General features: G+C 42.5%; 1 protein-coding gene across 1 annotated transcript in view; it reads right to left on the reverse strand.

Annotated features, from left to right (window-relative positions):
• The window catches only part of PANK2 (pantothenate kinase 2), a 31,356-nt gene extending 19,399 nt beyond the window's left edge, over window positions 1–11,957 (reverse strand). Inside the window, 4 exon segments of the mRNA XM_068986769.1 lie at window positions 9,157–9,682; window positions 9,684–9,726; window positions 9,728–9,927; window positions 11,928–11,957. Of these exon segments, the coding sequence (XP_068842870.1) occupies window positions 9,157–9,682; window positions 9,684–9,726; window positions 9,728–9,927; window positions 11,928–11,957 (799 nt within the window).
• Between the last annotated feature and the right edge of the window lie 208 nt (window positions 11,958–12,165).

Consider the following 12,165-nt stretch of genomic DNA (forward strand, 5'->3'; position numbering starts at 1 on the left):
ACTTTCTGGGGGGATTAAGGGAAGATTTACAGTGACATTTTATTGAAATTTCAGGACATCCTAAAAACTCCCAAAGGAAAAAAGTGAATTCCTACAAAGATACATAGACCACATAACAGTAAAATTAGACTTCACATCAGTAACAGACACTAGATGACAACAGAACGCTAGCAAAGTTATAAGGAAATAATTTGAAACTCATATTCAGTCAAATCAGCTCTCAAACGGGAGTACAAGATAAAGACAATTCCACGCATAAAAGAGCTCAACATTTACTATTCAAAGACCTTCTCTAAAACAGTTAGTAGATATACTCCAATATAATACTTTAAATCACCCAAGATGATATGAGTTATAAGGAACAATGATAAGCACAGGAAGCAATACATGCTGACTTTTAGGAAAATAAGCAACATGGAACTAAAATACTTACATGATTTCAACAGAGGAAGTCGAAGAGGGAAGAGAAAGGAGAGGGAAGCCAAAGCAAGCAGCAGCTCTGTCTTGTGGGGGAACAGAAGATATAGATTCTGATTATTTCTAGACAAGAATAAAGAAGTGATGGTTTAAATGTGTTAAAAATTTACAGGCAATTCCAGAAGAAGAGAAAATGAACACATGACCTTCAAACAACTAGGGGGAAAAAAATCAGTTCGAAAACAAAGAGAATTCAACTATATGCTTATATAAAAAAAGACATCTAAAATAAGATAATACAAATAGGTTGAAGGTAAATAAACAGTAAAACACTCACAATGGAGTCCCATAAGGAGGAGCTGGATGCTTTCAGATGAAAATGACATTCAGTTAAAAATGGGTAAATCAAAATCTTAAGCACCTCACTAGAGACCAATAGAGCAGCTGACTTATATTTAGGAAACATGATATAGTAAAAGTCAAACCTCATGTTTCAAGACCAACACTGCATTTATCAAGGGCTCACAGTATAAGGGGTGCCCCTCCAAACAGTGGTCTACCATCCCTAAACTCACCTGCAATCACATATTCACTGACTAAAGCAGTAAGCAGAGTCATCAGCAACATGCTTTGTCACATTTATACAGCTGAATTCGGGTAAGCAAAACAAATGCCTGGACAGTGTTACTCCACTCTATCAAGCAAATATTAACAGAAAGCAAATACAATACTAGAAGTCTACAAAGCATTCAAAACAAAAAGCATTATAAGGGGACAAAAAGAAATTGTCAAGTGCATATAAAAGTATAATTCATATGACCCTGACATATGCTTCAAAAAATATTAAAAACAAGAAATTATCAAATCTACAAATCAGCAGATCTAAAATTCCAAATAACAAAACCACACACACTTTCCACAATACCTCAAAATAAGAAATTAAGGGGACTTCGCTGGTGGTCCAGTAACTAAGAATCCACCTTGCAATGCAGGGATGAGGGTTCAATCCTTGGTTGGGGAACAAAGATTCCACATGCCACAGAGCAATTAAGCCCACATGCCACAATGAAGACCCAACACAGCCAAATAAATAAATATTTTCTTAAAAAGAAATGAACCCAACAGACACAAAGAAAGAAGTCTATCCACCTGGAAATCTTCAAACTCACTTCTATTAATTCTGAGATTGAAGATGAAATCAAAACAAAATGTGTTTTTAAATGAATGACGAGAACACTACGTGTCAAAAAGAATAGGGTATCTACCCAACGTGGAACTCAGATGAAAACTTCTAGCCTTAGATATCAAATGTATTCAAAATATGGAAGTCTAAATGAAAGAGAATGTCACATACAATTTGAAATGCTAGAAAAATAAAACAGACCCAAAATAAGCAGAAGAAAGTTATTAAAGATGAAAGCAAGAAGCAAATGTAATTAGAAAAACATCATTGTGAACAAGGCCACAACAGAGCTAATCAGTAAAATCAAGCTTTGAAAAAGCCATTAAAAAAACAAATTTCTGCTAAGTATATCCAAGAAAAAGAAGATATAGCTTTTCTTTAGACCAAAAAAAAAAAAAAAAAAGTCAAGGAAGATGAATGTACATAACCAGAAATTGTATAAATAAGCCAACTTACAACTATGTAACAGTGAATTTAAAATGTACCATAAACAGAGGATTAGCGAGAAAAAAAAAGAGTACAAAGAGAGGCTCAAAATGAAGTAGAAAACTCAGTCCAAAGCACTAAAAATTTTTTAAAAGGTCAAAAATCTACGACACAAACAACAACAAAGCCCTGACAGTTTCCAGGCAAACCACTAACAGCTCCTGGGGCACACACACAAACAAATCTAGAAAGATTCTCAAGTCATTCTAGCCTCATCAAAACTAGAAAAGAAGTGTCCCACCACACAAATGCAAAAACATTAAAGTATTAAACAACAGAATCCAGTTGTGCAGTAAGAGTAATACGCCATGGCCAAAAGGGATTCTTCTCTGGAAGGCAAGGACGACGGTTTTCACAATTAAAATTCCACTTAAGGAGGCTTGCTTACATTAGTACACTGAAGGAGAAAAACTATGATTATCTCAATAAGACTCCATGAAATAAAAATTAAGATAAATCAATTAAGCCAACAGAATTTAAAAATTTTTAACTGGACACACCAAAAAAACACACATATCAATAGCTTTTCCTATATAAGCAAAATCCAGCAAGAAAACAATATGAAAAAAATGCCATGCATAAAAAAAACATATTTAGAAATAAATACTAAAATAATATGAAAAAATGTCATGCATACACAAAACCCACAAAATATTTAGAAATAAATACTAAAACATGTACGACTATTATTAAAATGGTGTACTGAAAGACATAATAATGGGAAGATATACCATATTCCAGAAAGGAAAACTTAAATACTATTAAACACCAATTCTCCCCCAAATTAATCTAACAATGTCAATGCAATTCTAAAGAGAACACTGCGGCTGACTCCCCAGCAGCCATTCACCTCAGCTGCAGGGAGTCATGATTTTTTCTTTTTAAATACCCACAGAAACTCCATTCCCAGTGATGAGGGACTAACTGAACCTTTCACTGCATAAGTCATGAAGTCTGGCCCTGACTGGAAGAATAAAAAGTTTCTCCAATCATGAAAACAACGTTTTAGGTATGACTGAAGCAAGGAGATTCAATTCCTGTTTTCCTACTAATAGCACCATTCTTTAAGCATCAACTTTAAGATGATGACAACCTTGTGGATAGCAAAGACACAGCGCTCTACTAACAAACATATCTCATCAACAGCACTGGAATCTGAAGTTTTGGACATATCTAACACCAATGGTCTTTCGATTGCAAGGCTTAAAACAAATTAAGTCTTTTTCGCCTTTCCTTAGATTAAAACGCTGAAACATTAGTTTACAGCTATTATGTTTTAAATGATCATCTATTAATAGCCAAGCACTTCACTGCATGAACTTATTTAATGTTTACAATAACCATGCAAGGTAATCACCCCACTTTACTTTCAGTTAAGAAACAAGCGCAGAGGAAGGAGCCCAGGGTCACGGTCAAGAAAAGGAAAAGGTGGGACTCAAGCCCAGATTTCCTAAACCCTTTAACAAGTATCTTTTAACCAGTATCTATACAAACCTAAGAGCACAAAACACGTATTTTGGGGTTAATTTTTTTTTTTAAGTAAAAAGTAGTTTAAAAAAATACACATACTTTAGGAAAAGACCAACAATGTATAAGAAAAAGTAAGGCGTCTTAGACTGAAAGAGTAAATAGCTCAGTTCATATCCTTATTCACTGGTTTCAGACTGCACTGGTTTCTGGATTTTCCATTATACTACTAATCGCACCATTTACATACCCATAAGAACTGAAAGACAATGAAAGACATGGGAGGTCCATTAGAAGCATGCTCTCTGATAATCTCTCAGGCCATACATTCTGTTATTTCTAACATTCAGACTATCAAAGGGGGGTTAGATTCTTCTCAATGACTGAGAGACTGCCCCATATACTATAACATAACTGGAATTCTCATTCAAAAATTATGTATTTCTGGCAAGAAAAGACATGGGAAAAGTAGCTTTTGCTATGCCATCACACTCCTCATCTCTTAAATGAAGGCCTATTTTATCACTTTCAATTTTCACAGATATTTGAGTCTGTTTTCAGCCTTCAGCATATTTTCTGATATATTTCCTCCAAGGCACTCTGTCTAGACAAAGTGCACTTGACTTAGGATACTTTCCTAAAAAGAATTTAAACTTTCTCTCACAAATCTATGTAAAATCATCATTAGCACTCTGATAATAGGTGCCAACAACTGAAATGCTTTCCAACGAGAAATATATGATTTATGAAAGTATGCGTTTTTCAACATTATGAACTACATCTTTACCAGACCACACATGGTTAAGACACTGCAAACCCAAACCTCTAGGCTGCTCTAAGCAGAAAGCTTTGGCCTCAGATTAAAAGACAGACCTCAAAAATATTCCCAAAATAGTTTAACTCAGGGACCAGATACTTATAAAATACTATCTACTATAAAACCAGAAGACTCAATAATAAATTTCACATTCAAGAAGTATGAATAACAAAACCTAATAGCCAACTAAAAACTGCAAGATAGCGTTCACCTTTAGAAAGCAAACTTTAAGCCATTATAAAGGACTTTCACATCCTAGTCTACCTTGCTGACAAAAACAGAGAAAAGAACATTGAGAAAGAAGTGTTTAAAGTTACAAAATTCATACCCCCAAGTTATAAACCTGAAAAGAGCTCACAAGGTTATAAATTTAAGCCCAAAGAACCTCAATACCTTTTTTTTTAATGTATTTATTTTTGGCTGCGCTGGGTCTTCCTTGCTGCTTGAGGGCTTTCTCTAGTTGCTGCAAGCGGGGACTACTCTCTAGTTGTAGCGCCTGCTTCTCACTGTGGTGGCATCTCTCGTTGTGGAGTACAGGCTCTAGGGCACACAGGTTTAGTTGCCCTGCAGCATGTGAAATCTTCCCAGGACCAGGGATCAAACCCCTGTTCTCTGCACTGGCAGGGAGATTCTTAAGCACTACACCACCAGGGAAATCCCTCGATCAAGGACCAGTCAATGAACTTCCCTGGTGGTCCAGTGGTTAAGAATCCACCTTGCAATGCCAGGGATGCAGGTTCTATCCCTGGTGGAGGAACTAAGATCCCACACACCACAGAGCAACTGAGTCAGAGTACAGCAACTACCCAGCCCATGCCACAATTAGACAGTTCATGTACCACAAGGGAAGACACTCTTGCCGCAATTAAGATCAGATGCAGCCAAATTTAATTTTTTTTTTAAAAAAAAGCATCCTCTCCAACTGTCCCTCAAAAATGGGCTACAAAGAAATAGAAATCTAACGTTTTTCCTGAGCTCCTGGTGGTGGCCCCTTCTAATTCCCTAACAGAAGATGAAACACTGCACCAGATAAAAGGCAGCCTCACAGGACCCAAGCACCAGTTTCATTCTGACAACACTGATGTTCCCTCAAATACCAAGGAAAAGCTAACTATTTTCTAGATTAGTACTATCAAGCTACAAACAAAAGCTTTATTTTCTAGACTAATGGAGGTTAAGGACATTCAATGATTGGTATGAGTTCAAAATCAGCACGTCAGGAAGCTTTCCCTGGAGTGCTGAAACATGCTTCACATGCTTAAACATCACCTTCCAAGATCCAGCTCATCCCCCCAACACTGCCAAAAAGCACTGTGATCCCCGAGTTCCACACACCTCCTGCACATCTGCTGTACATCTGGGGCTCCAGATTAAAACGTATGTTCTCTTGTTACATTTGTCAAAATCGCACATTTTACTGTATGTAATTATGCCTCAATAAAATTTTTTAAATTGGAGCTTCCCTGGTGGCTAAGTGGCAAAGAATCCACCTATCAATGCAAGAGACACGGTTTGAACCCTGACCCGGGAAGACCCCATATGCCTTGGAGCAACTAAAGTCCGTGTGCCAAAACTACTGAGCCTGTGCTCTAAGGAGCCAAAACTACTGAAGCCTGAGCACCCTAGAGTCCCTGCTTCTCAACAAGAGAAACCATGGCAGTAAGAAACCTGTGCACCACAATGAGAGAGTAGCCCTTTCCTGCTGTAACTAGTGAAAACCCCATGCAGCAATGAAGACCCAGCACAAGCAAAATAAACTTAAAAAAATAAAATTTTAAAAATTAAAAGATGTTTTTGGACCTCTCTGCAGATCAGAGTTTTTGTTTTTTTAGCTTCTGAGTGATTCCACCACTACTCTGGAATATATCGCCTGTACCTTTCAAGATGGGGAAAGTCCAAAAAAACACCAGGTCTGACGTCAGACACCCACAACTAGAATCAAAACACAGCTCCCTTACTAACTCTCTATATGGCCTTGGACCAAGGGAAAATTTTTGAGCCTGTTTCCTCATCTGGAAACTGGAGATCACAAATACCCATCTCAGAGAATAACTGCAAGACTCAAAAGAATGTTTATAAAGTATCTGGCACAGCATTTAATATAAACACCTAAGTATTATGTTACTATCATTAGCATCTTTGTTTCCATCATTTTAAACCAATCTTTATATTTCTCTCAGACCTATGAAAGGAAATGGCAACCCACTCCATTACTCTTTGCCTGGAAAAACCCATGGATGGAGGAGCCTGGTAGGCTGCAGTCCATGGGGTTGCTAAGAGTCGGACACGACTGAGTGACTTCACTTTCACTTTTCACTTTCATGCATTGAAGAAGGAAATGGCAACCCACTCCAGTATTCTTGTCTGGAGAGGCCCAGGGATGAAGGAGCTTGGTGGGCTGCCATCTATGGGGTCACAGAGTCGGTCACGACTTAGCAGCAGCAGCAGGCTTATGAAACACACACCAGCTAATCTAAAATGTTCAAAGAACTTCTTAGACACACACACACCTAGCCATCTCTCTAATGACTGCGATGTGTGGTGTTAAGTCTGAGACAGGGACAGATCTGGGAATCACACTGCTCTAGGGAACATGTGTGGCAGAACATGACTATAGTCAGGGTTCATAATTCCTAAGATAAACCAAACAGCTCTTCCTAATTTCTAATAACAACTAGTCTCCTATACCTTTAGGTAAGCAGAATGAGGTTTCCAAACAAAAGAAAGGTGGCACCACCCTATACCTAATTTTAGTAAAACTTACAAAGATCTCATCTTTATTGAATTCTCTCAAAGTTAATACCAAAGCATAACTCTTGAAGGGATCAGCAGTTAATACAGCTAACTGGTGTGAAGTGAAGTGAAAGTCACTCAGTCGTGTCCCCATGAACTATAGCCCACCAGGCTCCTCTGTCCATGGAATTCTCCTGGCAGGAATACTGGAGTGGATTGCCATTCCCTTCTCTAGGGCATCTTCCCGACTCAGGGATCAAACCTGCATCCCCTGTGTCTTCTGCATTGGCGGGCAGGTTCTTTACCACTAAGACACCTGGGAAAGCCCTTAATGAACTCACTAGTCCTTATAAAAATCATGAAAAGCCATCTCTCAGATAACGAGACCTAAAGAAACAGACAAGATATTGTTTTTCCTTCCATTTGTTCTTTCTGTACTGTCCAGTAGTACACCTGTTAGCGGACTTCCCTTGTGGCTCAGATGGTAAAGAATCCGCCTGCAACGCAGAGACCTGGGTTCAATCCCTAGGTTGGGAAGATCCCCTGGAGAATGGAAAGAATACCCACCCCAGTATTCTGGCCTAGAGAATTCCTCAGACGTCCACGGGGTCACAAGGAGTTTATTAAAGCTTTCAGAAGAGTACATGAAAAAAATTTTTAGAGTGCCTGACTTGTGGCAAACACCCAAATTACAATACTTACTTAGAATCTTTGTAGTCAACGGTCACAGAGCTGGCTGCCTGGCTGCGATTATTTGCTGAATCTCTGGAATTAAGGCAGTTCAAAACCATGAAGGAGTTTTGCATCACTTAAAAATCAGGTGCTTCTCAACACCAGGCTCTAAAAATGGCATAGGCTGAGAGTGGATAATTTCTTTTCTTTCTTTCAAGAACACAGGGAAAAGACAAAAGAACCGAAAACTCTCAAACTTTTCATAGCCAACTAGACCTGCATTTAGTATTTAATCATCCAAATCACAGAAGAGTAAAGCAAATGGGTTGTTGGGCTGAGGTACTATCCAATAAAGACTGAAGTACTATCCAATAAAGACATACTGCCACTTTCTCACTCTCAAATTCTGCATTTAAAACAAGCTGGTTTCCTGAAATAGGAATCTGGCAACAAGCGAAAAAAACAGTATAACCATATGGATTAGTAAACTGTTATTATATCCGAAAGTTCATATTAGAGTATCAAGACAGTGGATATTTTCAAGAGTTGCAATGGCTGCCTGATAGAGGACTTGAACTGAAGACCAGTAAAGAAGAGGAAAAAAAAAATGTGTGTGTGTGTGTGTGTGTGTGTGTGTGTGTGTGTGTGTATGGACTAGATCACAAAGCAGAAAAAGAGACGTTATAATAAAACAGGGAAACCGATTCTTTGATAAAGGCATGTGCAATCGCCTAGACGATATTCAGGAAGATGTCTTTTTCCCTCAAAAGAAAAATTCCTAAAAAGCCCAGAATGCTACAGTACTGAATTGTGAACATCGGCAATGAGATGGTAAGAAAATAGAGAGGATATCTGGATGAGAGAAGACCCGAATTCTCATGGGAAGAAAAGCAGCCAAAGCTTACCGCACAGAACACGGGATCCAGTTTTAGGCTTGCAACAACTCAACTATCTCCCTTGAGCCCAAAATCTCCAGATAAAAAGGATGTAACGTCTTGGAGAGACATTGGTGATTCAAACAACTCGGGGGTGGGGGGAAGGGAGGTGGTGAAGAGAGTCAAAAAGCAGCCTTCTCGAGGAAAAAAATCATGTGACTCTCAGACAAAGAATGCACAAGGAGCTAAGAACCGGAGAAAAGGTCCTTAGAAAAGAGGCTCCACTCGGACAACTGAGAAGCAGAAGAGCGAACCACTGCACAAAAAGGGCGGACGGAGCCGAACACGAGGCCCGCGTGTTCGGGGGACCTGAGGCCTGCAGCCTCAAGCACCAACTGGGACCACCGTGCGGGGGCACTGTCTCCGCGCCGGCGCGCGCGGGAAAAACGGCGGCCGGGCCGGAAGGGGGCAGGGCGAGGCGCGAAGGCGCCCCGCCGGGCACTTACGCGGCCGCTTCTTCTTGAGGCTTTCGACGCGCTGACGGGAGGCCGAGGTAGCGCCGCTGTAGGAGCCTGGCCGATCCCGCCTTACGCCCTCCGCCGAAGGCGAGGCCGAAGCCGAGGCCCCAACGGCAGGAGCTGACGCGCTGTTCGCCCGGCGCCGCAGTGGCTCCCGCCGCCGCCCATCGGGGCCCCCGGGCACCGGCTCCCGGGCCGACGAGGCAGAGGTGGCGGCGGCCCTGCCGTGGCGCTCCATGGGTGCGGCAAGCCAACCGGCTCCCATCCGCAGCAGCCACCGCTGCCGCCCGAGCCAGCCCCCCAGCGCTGGTCCCCTCTTCGCCTCCTCCGCGGCAAGCCAGTCGGAGCAAAAGAGCACCTTCGCCAGGCCGCCTCTTCCGTTGCGCCAACGCGCAGCAAGCCAATCCAAGCCGGTTGGGGGCGGCCCGACGGCCTCCTGTCCAATCGGCTCTCTGACTCGAGGCGAATCGACCGTGCCTCCGTCCAATGAAAAGCTCCCAGGACGGGGCGGCGCAGAGGACGGCGGGGGAGGGGATCCTGGCTGGGTGGAGGTGGAGAGCGGTGTTGCAGAGCCGCGCGTGATGGTGCCGCCGCCCAACGGACAAGTGGGTGGAGGGGCCTGCACCTTCTTCCAGCCGCTGCACGCTCCTGAGCTAGTGCACAGGTCGGCGCTCCGGTCCCCGGAACTCTCCCGGGAGCCGCCTCGCGCCCCGAGCCGCACCCCGCTGCTGCGTCCTGTCCTCTCGGCTTGCCCCTCCCCTAAGCCCAGCAGTGTCCCGCAAGGTCTGGTCGCAGGTGTTAGCGAACGAAAAGGCTTGAACCGCGGCTGAACTTAGCTTTTGTCCTGATTCTACCGCTGCAGTCTAGACCACCAGTCCTTCGCGCTCTGTTTAACCGCCACCCCCTCCCCCAGCACTCCCACTGGCGGGTTTGCGTAAATAGCCCTCCATTTCTCCTGCGTTAGAGACTGTTCCCAGTACCAGAAGGAATGAAAGGACTGGGGTTGGTATCCATGGCAACTGGAAGAAAGAGGGGGTTATAAATCCTTCACCACCCTCCTGTAGTGAAGGAGGGAGGGTGTGGGAGCCAGGAAGTAGGGTTGGCTTTTGTATGAAATCTGGACCCTCTTTCTGTGTGGTGTGCCCTGCGGGACGTAGAAGGGTTTGATGGTCGCCTCGGGGCCTGGGTTGTTGGGGATTTTGTTTAGTTGGTTTTTTGCTTTTTGAATCATCACCTTTTGGGGGGCGAGAACATGGTTCACCTCCAGCCCTGAGATACTCACCTGAGATACTGAAGGTCCATCCAAGCAGCTCTTCTCCCATAGGTTGCCCACACCTGGAATGATCCACAATGCTGTTTCCCCTAGGCACCCCGTCAAGTTTAGTGGAATCTGGCTCACTAATTATATCATAAGTGCTTCCCTTCAGAGACTGTAATGCCCCTTGTGTTCATCTTTCCTGTTAAGACAGCTAGTGGTAGGTTGAACAAGAAGGATGAGCTTTTCTCTTGCTTGCTGAATAGAATTGCCATGTTCACCCAAAACTAGCTCCCCTCACTGTAGGAATAACTCTAGAAATCTGGAAATTCTGTCTCCTGCAGGAAGCCACACCACAGGGATCCTACAAGAACCAAGAAAACCCATAGCTACTCTTCTGAATCTCGGTGCCCAACAATGCATATGTTTCTGCCTCCCCCAACAAAAACTAATATGGTTTTCCTTGACTTGAGGGCCTTTCCATCAAGTATCTGAGCTACAATAGACCATTCTGAAGAATCAAGAATCATCACCTGAGACACCAAGACAAACCCAACATCAAAACAACACTTGAAATACGTGTACCCTTTCTTTTTTATATGTCTTTCAGTTCAGTCGTTCAGTCGTGTCCAACTCTTTGCCACCCCATGAATCACAGCACGCCAGGCCTCCCTGTCCATCACCAACTCCCGGACTTCACTCAAACTCACATCCATCGAGTCGGTGATGCCATCCAGCCATCTCATCCTCTGTCGTCCCCTTCTCCTGCCCCCAATCCCTCCCAGCATCAGGGTCTTTTCCAGTGAGTCAACTCTTCGCATGAGGTGGCCAAAATATTGGAGTTTCAGCTTTAGCATCAGTCCTTCCAAAGAACACCCAGGACTGATCTCCTTTAGGATGGACTGGTTGGATCTCCTTGCAGTCCAAGGGACTCTCAGGAGTCTTTTCCAACATCACAGTTCAAAAGCATCAATTCTTTGGCACTCAGCTTTCTTCACAGTCCAACTCTCACGTCCATACATGACCACTGGAAAATCCATAGCCTTGACTAGGCGGACCTTTGTTGGCAAAGTAATGTCTCTGCTTTCGAATATGCTGTTTAGGTTGGTCAAAACTTTTCTTCCAAGGAGTAAGCGTCTTTTAATTTCATGGCTGCAGTCACCATCTGCAGTGATTTTGGAGCCCCCAAAAATAAAGTCTGACACTGTTTCCACTGTTTCCCCATCTATTTCCCATGAAGTGATGGGACCAGATGCCATGATCTTAGTTTTCTGAATGTTGAGCTTTACATGTCTTAACGTGTTACTTAATCCTCCTAGGAACATTTGGATGATGTGGTAACTTATCCAGAGGCATACAGCTTGAAAAATTGACAGTCTGGATTCCTGAGAAATTCTACTACTCTCTGCTTTATGACAACCAAAAGGCACAGATTCAGTGACATTCCAATAAATTACTGGGAGGCTTTTTCTCGTCTCAAATACATACACACAGCTTCACTCACTAGTGTGGACTTGCGGTCTGTGGCTGTCATTAGAGTTTATCCAAAATAAAAGATGAAGCAGACACAGATGACAATTAGGCAAGGTGTTTATAATCCTAAATTTAAAAAATGTAAATAAATTGGGGAAAAGAAATCATACACGAAAGAATACATACTATATGTCTCCACTTATGTGAAGTTCAACATTGATAAAAAATGTTAGGGACTTCCCTGGTGGTCCAGTGGTTAGGACTCCATG

This window comes from Capricornis sumatraensis, chromosome 15, assembly GCF_032405125.1.
Source record: "Capricornis sumatraensis isolate serow.1 chromosome 15, serow.2, whole genome shotgun sequence".
NCBI lineage: Eukaryota > Metazoa > Chordata > Mammalia > Artiodactyla > Bovidae > Capricornis > Capricornis sumatraensis.